At 34.1% G+C, this 15,639-nt stretch overlaps 1 protein-coding gene across 2 annotated transcripts in view; it reads left to right on the top strand.

The window, feature by feature from the left end:
- The first annotated feature begins 323 nt into the window (after positions 1 to 323).
- LOC111045126 (actin-binding LIM protein 3) overlaps positions 324 to 15,639 on the top strand; it is a 95,249-nt gene continuing 79,933 nt past the window's right edge. Inside the window, exons 1-2 of one of the 2 annotated variants that reach the window (XR_005572190.1) lie at positions 324 to 477; positions 1,475 to 2,019. Coding sequence is in view for 1 of the 2 variants with exons in the window: in XM_039435743.1 (XP_039291677.1) it covers positions 1,719 to 2,019 (301 nt within the window). In the remaining variant the exon portion in view is untranslated. Of the gene's footprint in view, positions 578 to 1,474; positions 2,020 to 15,639 lie in introns of both variants that reach the window. The other variant, XM_039435743.1, reaches the window with a different exon arrangement.

The raw sequence follows: 15,639 nt of genomic DNA, 5'->3' as shown, positions 1-15,639 counted from the left end.
TTTATAAGGAATTCTGTCAGTTTAAAGTGAATTTTACGATAAGCTTGTAGTAGCTGTGAGAATTTTTCTACAATCGCCGGTTGGTCTTGGGCTGGGCTGTCTGAGTCTGATTACGTCATCAACGGAAGGGGACCGTGTCTGAGAGAGAGAGAAAGAGTTCATTCTGGTGGTGGAAGAGGATCATGAGAGAAAGATGAAGAAGTAGAAGGAAGGAGAGGAGGAGGAGGAGGAGGAGGTAGAAGAATAAGAGGAGGAAGGCGATGATGTGGAGGAGGAAAACCGAGAATATCCATTGGTTGAAGCCACAGCCGGCAGCCGGCTTTCAGTTGTTCTCAGTTGAGCTTCAGTTTGAGTAGTGTGCGTTCGGTGTTCGGTGTTTCCCTCTTCCGTCCGGTGTTCGGTGTTATCTGTATCGGTGTGTCATTGTTGTGTGCTATTTTGCTAAATTTGTTCATTGAAATATCCACTCTGCGTCTGGTGAATAGGAATACTATTTAGTAGTCACTTTTGTAAATTTAAATACGTATTTACAAGAATTTTATAATAGTCAAGATTTGTTACCAAACTTTTACTCAGAGTATGATAGTGTAGATCACAGTAATCAATAATCATTTCAACAGCGAAATATTATTTATTTCAGCTCTTTAATAACAGCCTACTTTGATTTTGAGGGTCGTAATGTTCATTTTAGGATTCATCGTACTTGCAATAACTTATGAAACCCTTTTTTTACATTATGAATAAGAATATACGGATTTGTACTAAGGGTTATACTGGTTATATCTTGTATTGCGATATTGGAGATACATAATGATTTACTGCAGCTTTTCATTAGCATTAAATAAATATTCTTGAATTTGGTTAGGCCTACTGCATTTTTTTGGAATTGGGTTTTATTTTGAATTCGAAACATGGAGTCCCTATGTTTTCATTATAATATTGCTGTTACTGTTATATTCAATTGATTTTCAAATAGAGATTACATTTTATCAACTACCAGTAGGTATGAAAGAGACAAATTTATGTGAAATATATGAAAATACATTTTGCAATTTTGAAAATCAAAAATTTATTTTGAGATTTTGAGTTGAGAAATACTCTATTAATTTATAAATAAATCCATCATTCACCTCGTATTCATTCGAAATATTTCAAAGCAATTCAGTATTACTTCTGCAAGATAGAACGTAGCAAGATAGCTATAAAAAATAATAATTTAATTTACACAAATTCAATAACTCAACCTCTTACCAGACGTCATTACAATTTTCTATAACTTCAAATCTCTTCCGAGTACTTGAGGAAAAATTACAATCTGAAACACAAATTTCTATAGTGAGATTCACTTTAAATTGTCAGCATTAATTATAAATAAAATTCGCTACCCATTGTACCAATGCTGGCAGTTAGAAATGGATAGGTATTTTCTGTCTTTGAAAATAACTTATCAATTTTCTTTAATTTGATGTTGTAGGAGTGCTCTAGTTGTGTAGAACACTGATGATACAGTAGTGAGTGAAGACTGTGTTTTTTGTGCTGCTGATTTATCGAACAAATTCATTCAGAGGAGACCCGCTTTATTTGGAAACAGTTTGGAAATTGAGTTAGAGGAGTGGCAGGAGTAAACCAACCGATGGTAGTGAGTGGCGACTGTTGAGAGTGTTCGGTTGATTTGGTTGGCGTCGCGACGCAAGCAGCCGCCATTTTGTTGTGACGTGATGAAGACGTCGCCGTCGATCAGCCCGGCTAGCCGCGCGACCGCCAAGTTCGTGCTTGTCGAACAGCAGCAGATCGCTGCGGCGAACCGGGGCGGCAACGACCCGCCGCTGAAGACGGCCGATCGGCCCGTGGCCGAGCCGCCATTCGAGACCGCCAACGCTAAGGCGGCCAGCAAGAAGGACAAGAAAGAGAAGGAGAAACTCGAGAAGGAGAGTAAGAAGAAGAGCAAGGATAAGGAGGAGCCACACAAGACCAACGGCGTTTCCAAAACTACGTCCGGTGCGAAGATTATTAATAAAGGTAAACATGTTACTCTCAATAAACCTGATAAATCTAGAATTTATGTAATGTTAGTTTCAAAACTCCCTCACACATTATAGATTGATTGTACGGAGAGACAGTTCTTAGCAAGAATTTTATTTGCTGTAAAACTTGACAAAACAAAAAACAATCAGTATCGTCAACAATTAAATATTTGAAAACATAATAGGCCTATAATACAACTTATGTTGTAGTTTATGTCAATTTATTCATATCTATACTTTGAAACATGTTTCACTTTTTCATACAAGATAAAAGTATCAATAAAAGTAACTCATGTTACTCTTACTCTCAACAAATAACTGGGGATTGTTTTTTCCTGTAATGTAACATATAAGTCGTTTAATAAGTCTTATCACATACTAGACAATGTTAGTTTAGCGAGGCATGTAATAAATTCAAGTCTACACTCTGGACCATACAACTTTTTTTACTCTCGTTGTCTTTCACTATTATGGGATAGCATTTTCTTTCTCAAGTAGGATAGTTTACTAGTTGGTGAGAATCCAGAGTAGAAGTTATGTGGTCCAAGGTGTGTAGTAGTTTTCTCCCCATTTCTAAATCACCCCGAACTTCTAAATTTTCTAGGGTTGTCTCAAATTCTCGTAAAACTAGGACATTTATGATAGTAACACACAATATGTGCTCAAACTAGACAATTACTTTTTATTTGATACTTTCCTTTCTATGGTTGTATGTGTATAGTGTGTGCAAGAATATGACTTCCCTTTACTAAACGTGGTTGGTATGGTCGCAGATGAGAGAAGAATGTTGTAGTAATCCAAGTGATTTTATATATATATATATACTAGCCGTAAGGCTCGCTTCGCTCGCCGTATCCGTCTAGCCAGGGGGCTCCGCCCCCTGGAGCCCCGACTGGATCGTCCAAACATGAGATCAACGGGCTCGCTTCGCTCGCCTGCATTTTTCATTTGAGCATGCTTCATTCCATCAGAAAGTCAGAGTACTGAGAAAACTCAGAAAAGTTGAGAAAAACGTTGGAAAAACACTGATTTTGGGCGTATCTTTGATGAAATATTAAAGTCACCTCATCACAAAATTTTTAGACCATAAACCTCTGTACCAAATTTGAAAATTTTCTGTCTATTACATGATGAAGTAACTGAGAAAATGCAAAAAAACGCCAATTTTGGGTGTATCTGTGGCGTTATTTCAAATTCCTTCTAACACAACATTATTACACCCCAGCTGAGCTTCTGTAGTAAATTTGAATATTTTCTGTTCATTTGTTCTCGATAAAGCTGAGAAAGCGCAAAAAAAAACGCTGGAAAAACGCAGATTTTGGGCGTATCTTTGGCGTTATTTCAAATTCCTTCTAACACAACATTATTACACCCTAGCTGAGCTTCTGTACTAAATTTGAACATTTTCTGTTTATTTGTTCTCGATAAAGCTGAGAAAACGCTAAAAAAACGCTGGAAAAACGCAGATTTTGGGCGTATCTTTTGATTTTTTTTCAAATCCGTTCTTAGTGCGCCTCTAAAAGGCCAACTGAACATACCTACCAAATTTGAACGTTTTTGGTCCGGTAGATTTTTAGTTCTGCGAGTGAGTGAGTGAGTCAGTCAGTCAGTGAGTGATATACTTGTTGTGTACATTGTGTAATAGCTTCGGTTCATTTGAAGGCTATCTAATTTTTTAGACCTATTTCATGAAAACTTATTAGTTCTTTCCATAGAAACTGAATAGTTCAGGATTAGTTCGTGAGAACATATTAGTTCCGTTGTGAACTAAACGGAATAGTTCACACTAGACAGGCCTAGATAGAACGACCTGCAACAATATGCAATAAATTAAATAAACTAGAATGTGCAGATCTCAATGTTAGTAGTTGTAGTCCTCTAGTATTGTGTATCAAAACTCCATTATACGTACGTTATTGTAGGTGGGAAATTGAATTATAATATTAGAATCAAATTGATTCATTACAATATATTATCAGAAGGTAAAATAACCACTTGAGAATTATCATGAATTGTGAAATTTCATCAGTCGTTAAACAGGTCAACAATAATATCATTCTCATATCTTCTATATTGTTGTGAATAAATCACCTTCCCGTAGACAATTCATCATTCCTTATCTGATTCGTTTATTTTCAGTTGTGCATAAGTATGAGATGTATTTTGGTTGGTGTGATGTTTGAATTGGTCAAGGGCAGCAATCAATTAGCGTATCGGTGTTAATTTCTCAATTCCTTTGTTTAGTTTTGGATGGAAAATCCTTGAGGCGAATTCGCTTTAATCAGAGAATTCCTGCGAACGCCTCAGGATGAAAACTGTCATCATTGGTTGAATGGGAAGCATTGATTCTGTTTACAAAGAATGCTGACAGTTTCAAGTGAATCTCACCATGAAATACGAGGAGTTCGGCTTTGATGAATGAACTCTGTTCTCAAAATTGGCACCAGGCTTGATTGTGATAAGGCATCGAATTCTTAACAGATTGAAGGAAGTTTTCAATGAAACACAACGACGATATTTAAAATGCTATCACAATATTATACTAATGTATCCAAAGTCCTTCTGAAATGTTGCTCTATACCAGACTGACGAATCTAGTCCAAAAATACTGAAACTGAAATTAGAGTATAGCCTAATTTCTTGGAAAGTCTTCATATCAACCTAATAAATAATAAATTACAGTACAATGTTTTGGAAAGCTGTTGACTGAAATAGCTCTAATTATTACTGTATGCTCTGCTAATATCTCATTTATTGTGGTATTAGTTGGAATTACTAGAGAAGCAATATTGAAATTCTGGGAATGAGATAATTCTGGAAAATTAGTCATTTATTCTATTGTTAATCCTGTCTATTTTGATATATTTATTTATTATCTTATCGAATACATCATAGTATATTCCAGGAAAGTTGATAGATTATCACCCTGATTTGAAATTCGATGGTTTCACATCAATATCGTTATCGATGGGATATTTCTAGTTTTCTTGAAACATTGCTATTGTGTCATTGTTCAACTGTGTCATCTCAGCGAAGAATTCCTATTCAGTACATTTCTCGATTGAGAATGTTCTTGAAAATAAATCAAAACGGTCTATAGATTTTTGATGATGATTGTTGACAGTCATATATACATTATTGAATATTTTTTTATTTATAAATCTTGCTGAAGTAGAAGATTCAAGGGCCTGTTAGGCTAGTCGCAAATTGATACGTGGTCACGACTTGAGTTAATAGAATTAATATAATATGATATTATAATGTTCACATTGGAGACGAAGTTAGCATGTGTTCATATATTAATATATCGTGCTAATATTAAGAATAACTCATCTAGCAGACTCAGGTCACATCATGTTACGTCGTGTCTTTTTTAATATACGACTAGCCTTAGATATTTCAAACATCGTACATTTTAAATACATCTACTGAAAAGTAAACATAGTGTTCAATACTTTGATACACTCAATTACTCTGAATCATGAGTGTATTGTATATATATATGAACTTATGCTGTACTTACCGTTTAATGGTTTCAGCTTTACTCTGTGTATAGTGCTGTACTTGGAACAAGGTTTACATGCGATGTCCCCAAAATTATATCCTAAAAAGTGGCATATGGGTGAATTGTTGGTGAGTCATCTTGTTTATGGGGCCAGTCTGCAGGTGCTCCATATGTTCATATGTGAATAAGCACACATGGTGCTTGTCTCGATCATTTCAAATCAGCCCTAGTAAGGATGTCCAGAGTGAAGTCTCAGGGATGTAAAGCTTTATTTGAGATCCTCGCCATGATCAAGATGTGGATTTGAAAGGTTTCTTGTGCCCTATTACGTTTCTTGTGTCGTATTACGACTTGTATTCCACTGAAATACTATTGATAATTTACCTACTTTCGTTGTTTTTCTCGGAATGCAATTCACTTGTGAGTGGGCGTCAAAGCGCTTGTTCGGCTGTTGTGTGTATAGGAGTGTGTATAGGATGCCTTTACCCCTCCTACACTTCACTTTTTTCTATCAATCAATAATTTTATATGAAGCTAAAATAGAATGTTGGGTCCTGCTAAACCCGTTCAAGTATTGTTAAAGGTTAATAGTATTTTCTTATAACATACGTACTCTATAACTTATACTATAATTTAACTTTATAACTTATACTTATAATATTCTTTGCCTCCTTTAGTAACTATAGTAAGTTGTGGACATGTTATATGAGGAAAAATAGTTGGTTTTGAAATTGGTTAGGTTTGTCATTGTTTGTATAGTTAGAATATTTCATTCTGTTTTAATTTATGGAGTTTCATCTGTTCTGAATATTCCAAAGTCGCTTATATAGATTCTTTTATTTTAAGTTTCAAAAATGGTATTGAAAATGAAAATTTACTTCCATTGTATAGATCTTTGTCTTATGAGTATGAAGTAAGGTAGAACTTGATGAGCAAAAATCATCTCCAACCTAACTGGTTATTCTAGTTACTGACCGGACCGGGTACATTGCAAGTAGTGTTTGCTTCGCTAACATGCTAGGATACCAATTTTATATCTTGTTGATTTCAATGCAGGCTAGCACGCCAATCTAATGCAGTTTATTTTATTATAGTAAATACAGGTGTGGTGAAATGTCCAGGTATATAATTTTCTCATAAAATGACCAACTGTCCTGTATAATTTTATTATCACGCTCGTTAGTATTTCTTTCCATTGTTGAAGTGCAGTAAAAAACACCTACCTATTGTGAATAAATATAATTAACTGTTGAAAATTAGCCCTAGTTAGTTCAGTAATAAAATCATTTGAAAAACCTTCAAATGAATATCTTTAGGTTTTCCTGTGTTGAAGGACTTTCAAATACTAATAAAAATGGTTCCAAACCTTTATTCTTCGGATTTCAAAAATGCTTCTTATTGTATAGAAATTGTTTATGAAATCGATTTGATTTTTCTCATGAAGTTACATATTTATTTGCTATCCGTGGTTGTATGAAAGTCTGTGATGGAGAAGTAGAGAAACAAGTCTATAAATGATTATTTTTCAATGATTAGACTTATTATGTTTCATATTTTGTATAAAATTTTCTTTTGGAATCATATTGATGTTCCTCATGAAATTGCACATTTTTTGCAATTAGTGGTTTTATGCAAGTCTGTTGTGGCGTGAACGTTACTATAGTCAGATTCATTCACTGTCCGCAATACTTCTAAATAAGACCAATGCTTCTCATTCAACTAATGATGACAGTTTAAAGTGAATTTCACTGTGGTAAAGGTGGAGCTCAATGTTGAATCTGAGGCGTTGATTGTGGCTTTTCCATTTATTTGACTGTCTGAACATTTCCTGTCGGATATTTGCGAAGGCTGCGGAACACCGCAATCTCACTTCTCTCACTCTCACTCTCACTCTCTCGAAAGACTCTCTCACTCGTTTCTCTACCTGATAATAATGACCTGCGACAATTGGACAGCTCGAATCAGCTGATCCGCGATTGTGGTCTATTTCAGTCGATGTGTGCTTCACTGTTGTCAGATTCCTTTCAAACTGTCAGCATCGGTTGAATGGAAAGCATTTATATTTATAATGTGGAATTCTGACAGTTATAAGTGAATCTCGTTGTAATCAACTGGGTTTTATTAGTTGGTTGGATTGAATAGCGGTGGAGGAGTTAGAAGTTACATCATCGCACATCGCACTCTAGCATATCTGCATTGTGCTGTGTTGGTTTCAATGGAAGATGTCCTCGCTCTGAACGATGATGGAAACTCTAAAAATAGGCATTGCAGTCGCGTGATTGATAACAGTGAGGCCGGTTATCTCGCTCACCTTTTGGCGAGGCGAGAGTGAATAATTGGCAGGCATTGGTTTGTGTGTTGGAAACAAATTTGTACTTGAACTCTTGTCAAAAGTACAGTGCTGTATTTCGCATGTTATTCTGCGAAGGTGATAGATAACACTATTGAATACTTACTAAAAGTTTACAATAAATTATGCAAACTTTTGTATTTCTCAAATTATGCTTATAATCCTTATCTCAGTGGTATCATTCAAAAGAATCACTTTTTCGTAAATTATAACATTTACCTAAACAAATCTATTCATTGAATTCTATTCAAATTAACTTCATAAAATTTATCCCTGTGTACGATGTCAACATAATTTGGTAATTTCTTCATCTCTAGACTCCTAGAGCCATATGCTCGATTACATATCCATCAGATTCCACCAAATTCGGGAATAGAAGTTTTGGGCCTGGTTTGTTTTTCTCTCCAATATTGTAATGTTTTTGACCTAATCAATGAAGGTTTGATAGGCGTGTTGAATTGCTTCAGTGTCATTGAATCGTGCCTAATACTTGATAGTAGGACTATATTAGATGCAAATCTTGATAAAAATACAAAATTCTTCATAACTTGAAGGACTTGATAAGGCAACATTTTGAGGAGAGAAGGAGAAGAACAAGAAGAAAAAGAAGAAGAAGAAGAAGAAGAAGAGGAAGAAGAGGAGGAGTTTCAAATTAAAATATCATGTCTTATCAAGTATTGCACATGATTTGAATAAAGTTTTTTGTATTTCGATTGTATGTCGATTTCTGTGTTTTTGAAAGTCCTAGTCCTTTGATGAGTCTGTGCATAGGAAATATAAATATATATCCTACATCTTATTCTTATCCTCTTTATGTAAGATGATAATAATAGTAATGAATTGTTTCATTTATCGCCCGTTCGTGCAATTGTGGTAGGTCCTTAGCTATTGTAATAATACATGAGCTTAAATCCATATTTCAATGTAAATATTGTTTTTATGAAATAAAATGCCTATCATAAATCAGACAACTGAAGTTTGTTTTTTCGAACAAGAAATTGCAGCTTTTTAAAATTTATTATTTCCATTATCTTGTTCTCTTCAAGTTGATTAAACAATTGAGATTTTGTTTCTCAATATTGAGAGTTCAATAATCACATACCTTCGAAAAGTGTTGTCTCAGACTGAGAGAAGCTCTTCACCAATCTCACTTTTCTTGTTATTGACATATAAATGTCAATAAATAGCTCTTCTCTCAAAGAAAATTCTGAGTATAACTTGAATGTTTGAATATGTTGAAGGTAATATTATGTTTGATGTCGACCTACAATCGATATATTGCTCAAGGCTCTTATCTTGCTCTCTTCAGTTTACGAGTCTGTTTATTGAAGATAAAGATAGCTTAGCATTTTGTCAGAACAGGTTTCAAAGGACTATGGAAAATGACGCAAACTCAGTTGCCGAAAGTGGATGTAAATGTGTGTTGTGCAATGCCACTTTCTATGCTAGTTATTGCCAATACATATGCTATGCTACCATTTCATGTTTGAAGTACCCATAGCTTCTCGATGACTCATATTCACTCTGTCGTAAGGCCATTGGTGTTAGTATGTAGTTTTCGCCTTTTCTTTGAATGTATAGATTTCTAGAAACTTGAATTTTACTTTTAGTTTTTTTATCATCAAATGATAATGGTGTTGTGAAACGGAACATCCTTTTACAATTTTTTCACACTAAATTCAGTAGTAGAATAAATTTAGGATATTTTTTCATTGCATTATGGAGATGCTTATAATACAGTGAATAATTCAATTATCTATTTCACTTATATTCCTTCTTCCTATTTCTTTTCCTCCAATTTTTTTCTGAGTTTTCAAAAGTCCGATTCGAGGAAATACTAAAAATACACGTATCTTCTCACTTTTTCGCAGTATGAAAGATATCTGTGTTGTGCATCGAGGAATTCCGCTCACAAACTTTTTGAAAGAAATTGAGTTTGTCTAAAATCGAAAAAACATATCAGCATACCCCTATTCTAAAATACTAGTGGAATCGTCAAGGACATTAGCATGTTCAACTTTTCGTCGGCTTTCAAGCCTCATCGACTTCGAAGAAGAAGAAGAGACGCGGTGTCGTACAGAACTATTTTCGAAAATTATTTTTAGACAATACTTCTCTACACTCCTGGCTCTGTTTCAATTCGATTCCTCTGCGTCTGCCTCTGCCCTGCACATGTTCATCTGCCTCTTGTGAGATTCACTTCACTCTGTCAGCATACTTTATGCAAATAACATCGATGCTTCTCATTCAAACAATGTTGACAGTTTAAAGTTAATTTCATTTCTTCTCACTGCTTCTATACTAGCTGAAAGAAGTAATTCCTTTCTCACAGGCTGTGTTTGTTTGGTAGGGCAGCTGCAGTAGTTGAAATAATATGAGAGTTGGGAAAATTTGTTTCAACCACATTAATGTTATGTTTGTATTGATGGTTGAGGTGTAAAACAGTCTACTAAATTGACGCCCAATGCGTGTAGCAATTAGTTTGATTTGAAGACTTACAGCTAAAGTAATAGACAAAAGTTATTGAATTCTCATATATATATTTTTTTGGACGAAAATTTAACTTGGACTTTTTACAGTAGGAACATAACCTATTCTTTTGGACATGTCATTAATTATCAAAATTTGGGATTGAAATAGTTTTGGTCCAAGCCTGTTGTTCCTTCCCAATCATATTTATATGATGTGATTGTATCCACAAATAAATAAAGTTTGGGTCTGTCAGTTTTAGAGTGTCTTTCTCGGATTTTTTGTTCAATATGAATTGATTTCCAATAATAAATTGCCCTTTAATAAAAGCTTGCGTATACAGACAAAAATTGAAAATCATTGAAACTTTACCGTATTACAAGAAAATACAATACAGGATTTTCAGCTCACAACTGTTTACTTGGTAGTATATTATTCTTCTATTTGATCTGATAAAGGAGACCTGGATTACAGTACAGTTTGGGAGTGAAGTGCTGCTATTAATTCTCATGATAGTATTTAATGTGTTCTTATAATTATATTAAAAATTAATGTATTCATCATCACACACCTCAATAATAATGCGAAGAAGGAAGAAGTCAGTTTGGGTAATTCAGACATACTATTCCACAAACAAATTTTACTATAAATACCGGTGTATATGATTAGATATTGCTCAATTCTATAGATTGGATTCTATTGTCCCTGTTTCTTGTAAAATTAATTGGAGCAGAGATTGTTACAATGGACAATAGTGGAAACGGGATTAAGGGCTTATTTTCGGGTATGACAGCAATATTATTGAATGAACTGCTATCATAAAAAACCACAGTAAATTGTAGGAGGCTCAGATTTATAATTTTCATTAAATTAATGTTCCACATTTTTATTATTCTATATGATTCTTAAAATAAACAGACTAAATTCACTATATTTGAAATTATAGTCCACATTTGAATGAAAATGTTCCTTTTAATGAAAATGAAAACTTGAATTTTAATTAAATGTTCCATATTTTTATTTTTTGCGCATTTTTTTAAAACCAGGTATACTAGATTCACTATATTATCTGAAATGATTGGCCTAGTCTACTTGACTAATCATTCCATTTGTTCTTGATAAATTCTGTCATTAGATCATAAATATAAAATTCTTGTCTACTCGTAACAGTTGATTCATTCATGTAGCAGCCTATCAATTCGAAATGTTCTCAAGCAATCGATTCTCACTCGAGAGTTATGTACTTTCCATGAAGTGTATTGTAAATTATATCAAGGTTAATTCGTACTGATAACATTATTACTAATCAAGCTATCAATTGTCAGTCAGTTTGTGAAAACTCCATGCCTGTTCGTGATACTTGATTCATACTTTATTTGTGGTTTCTTTAGTTGATTGTACTTGATGAAAGTATAGTGTAATTTGTGGTTGATAAAAATGTCTTGAGTGATTAAAGGTGTCAAGTAATAATAATTCATGGTTTATACAATTTTTTTAGACTCAACTATGGATTTTTGGAAAATAATCATTCCGATCTCTGAACTTTCTTATATCACTATTCTCTTTAGACAATGTGAGTAACAAAGTCGATTTTTCAATAAATTCTCTACATGTTTTAGTATCATATATTCCATGAGGAAATTTGTGTTTGCGAAACTATAGTAATGAATGAAAACATATTATGCGGCTTTGAGTTTTTGTGACGAAGTGGTGAAATTTCATCTCGTTTGGAATTGTGTATCCAATTTGAAATAATCCATTGCAATTGCAGTTCTAGTTCTATTGGAATCAAAGAACTAGTCAAAGGTTTCGTGGTCAGATATTAATTGTGCATTAACTATCATGATTTACATAATGTATAAGTTATTTTAATGTTTCCGATCCAATGTGATCGCACCTACATTAGTTCAGCATTAGTAGTTCATTTGTGTGTATGTGTTTGTATGAAATGATTTCTAAATTTTATCTATATTTTTGCAGGTGAGTTCTCATTTTGCTTACGAATTCAAAATTCCGTAAGTAACAATCTTTTTGGATTTGCATCATCTTCTTTTGGTTTATTGAAAATTTCACTTAAAAAAGTAATCTTATTTGAGAATAACCATGTTTTAGAATCAGTTGTTATCTCTTGTATAGCCTCTTCAAGTATCACGTTCCTCGGAAGGAATTTGCAACCTTATCCAATGTTCAATACAGAATTGCTAAATTTATAGCTTAGCCACATATACTGTACGTCTCGAATGGTTATTGTAGACCTATATATACGTCGTGAACTGTTTTGTTGTCCTAGTGTTTTAGAGGAAAGTTTGTAGTTTCTGAAATTCTTCTACAAAATTACAACCTATTTCTAACCACGATAGTTTGACAAGAAAATATTTGCTGTGATTGTGGTTAAGCCAAAAATGGATGGAGTTTCGTGACTTTCCAGTGTTAATTGGTTGTGGTTTGACGATTTCTTCTGTCTTGCATGTAATAAATTTGGGTATATGACGAGCTGAGTTTTCCTAGTGATGGATGAGGGGTTCTATAATGCTGTGTCCGTTTGTAGCAAACCGTAAAAAGGAGATTGGTCATTGTTTTGAGAGTTTCAATTTGGGTTTGTGTCCCTGAAGCTGAGAAAGAGGCAATAGGTCATCCATCTTGTGTGCTTGACTGCTTTATGCTTTCACTTACTGTTCGTTTCTTCAGCGCAACCGACATCCCAATTAACTTTTTTCTTTCTCTCAATTTTCAAACCTATTTGTGACATCCTGTGTCACCAAACGGATTGGAAAAGAAAAAACACGGCCTTCGTATTGAAAGTGGACCACCGACAACGTCCGGAAGTTAGACATTAATGAAGTTTGAATTCAATTTGATTCTTTGTTGAAAAATTAATTTTTACTTGTTTTCCAAGTAGACCACAGGCGTCCGATTTTTGAATAGACCCAACTGAACCAATAGGACATGTATTCTGCATCCCGTCATTTTGGTAACTACAGTAATTCATTTGTTGTCTCACATCTAATACGCTTCTAAAATATTATTGTTTTTATGTAGCCTACTATATCATCCGGAACTACTCAAATATTTTCTCACATCAACCAGTACTTTTCACTTAGATAAAATGAAAAGAAAATATTCTCTTACGAGTACAATATATTAATGGACAACTCTACAGTAGAAAAATGTATTCTGGTGTAGCCCATGTTGATATCAGAAAGTCCCACAAAGAGAACTTGTATCACATATTTATTGTTCCAGTCTTATGACGCCGGCTAATAGCCTAGTCTGTGGACCCGTCGCTCAGCTCGAAACAAATGCTCAACAGATCGAATAATGAATGGCCTGCTGAATTGTGCAACGTAAATATTTGTGGACGTCCTAGATTCCTGGCTTATAAGTAGAAATAATTGAGTGTTGAATTTTGCATGAAGAATAGAAAATATATCTCTGAAAGGTCTTAAAAGTTGAAATGATACAATAAGGTTGACAATTTTAATTTTATTCATTTATCCCTCTATTAAGTTTTATTATTACAGTATTAACCTCTTATCCCAGAACGTACCGAGTATGTTTCCAGAAACTTTTAAAAACTCAGTACAGTAGTTGCATTTTCATCACCAATGCTCATACTGTAATACCTTAAGACCTTAATTTTATTACTTAAATTCTTGGCCAGGTTTACCTACGTATTAAGAGAGTTCTCTGACTAGCCCACGTGGAATTTTGTGTTGTGTCTGAATTTATTTCGGCAGTAGAGGAGTCTGATGTTTTCAGCTTTCTGACGCCACTTATCTATTCCAATGTGCACAAAAATAGTTACGGTGAACTTTTTCGTGAAACGCATGCATTAGAACTTGATTAATAAGTTCTATTCTGTTCACATTTGTGAAGCAGAACAATATTCTCGATTCATTACATAAAATGTAGGTGCTTAGATGTCTTTCTTGGTGTATCATACACGAATTTTCTTCTTTTTTTGTTCTATAAAAGAATATTTTGGATGTCCCCAAAAAGTACACCTCTAAATAACTTAGTAACTTATAAATAATTTTGATGACATGATTATACTTGAATGAATTAGCCTAGAGATCCCGAGATCAAATCCGCTCACTACCAAAAGTTTTTGACCAGATAACTCCCGTGTTATCGGATGGGCACGTTAAACTTGTCGCTCCTGGCTGAATTATGACAGTAGTAAGGCCCATTGACGGCTTAAATTATATATTTAGGCGAGGTAGGACCTTCCCGCAAGGAACTCCCCACCAGCAAAAGCCAGACGAATTTATTTTTTTACTTGAATGAATTTGAAGTATAAGTTGATAAAAGTAACTAGCCTGCACAGCGCAATGTATGCACAGTGCCTGTACAACATTTGTAGCTGCCTGATTTAGTGAATTAATCCAATATTACAGCCTCATTGGCTATAATTAGTTAAAAAAGGATTTAATACTTATACCGTGTCTTTTGTTCATCCCTATCTCAATTTTTTATATCTTATCAAATTAATAAAATAATAGAACGTAAAAAATTCAGTGCTCATTATTTTTTAAACTATATTCAGTCCTATAGTGTTTTTTAAATTTTTCATAAAATATTGTAAAACAATTGTTATCCTCTTCAAATGAGTTCTCTTACTAGCTGGGTATTAACTTGGTAAGTTTATCTCAGCTTCCCATACATTGTTGTGTCTGGTACACTAGATAATTCTTGTCTACAGTGAGATTCGCTGCAAACTGTCAGCATTTCTTATAGATAACATCTATGCTTCCCCATAGACCAATGCTGACAGTCTTGAGCGAATTTCACTATTATAGCATCACATGGCTTTGGAATGAGTCATGAGTGATGAGTTATGAGCTTACGTAATCGACAATGTGGCAGAGAGCTCGGTACCGTATCTATGCTCGCCCTTCTAATTTTCTCTCTGCCACACACTCTCTCTCTCTTTCTCTCCTTTCATCTCACACACTCACAGTTTTCTCACAGTGGCTCGCCTCTACCCTCCCCCAAATCTGAGGTATCCTATGGCACTAGACCTCTTTAGATTCAAATTTTGTGCAAAATATATTCTATGATTTTTAGATTATTAATTCATCTTTCAAATAGGCTAGTCTAAAAAATACACATGTGTGGCATTTAGCTTCTGGACAATTCTTATGATAGTTGTAAAAGTTTACAATTATTGAATTCTCAATCACTGTATAATAATAAGGATGTGAATACATTTCTTGAGTTCAAATGCATTCAACATTTTTAATGTTCTATATCAGGAATAATTTAGATGATGAATTAATTGCTCAAGTATT

Source organism: Nilaparvata lugens, chromosome 1 (genome assembly GCF_014356525.2).
Source record: "Nilaparvata lugens isolate BPH chromosome 1, ASM1435652v1, whole genome shotgun sequence".
Lineage (NCBI taxonomy): Eukaryota > Metazoa > Arthropoda > Insecta > Hemiptera > Delphacidae > Nilaparvata > Nilaparvata lugens.
Note: the sequence above shows the minus strand (reverse complement) of the source record. Positions and strands in the feature narration are given on the sequence as shown.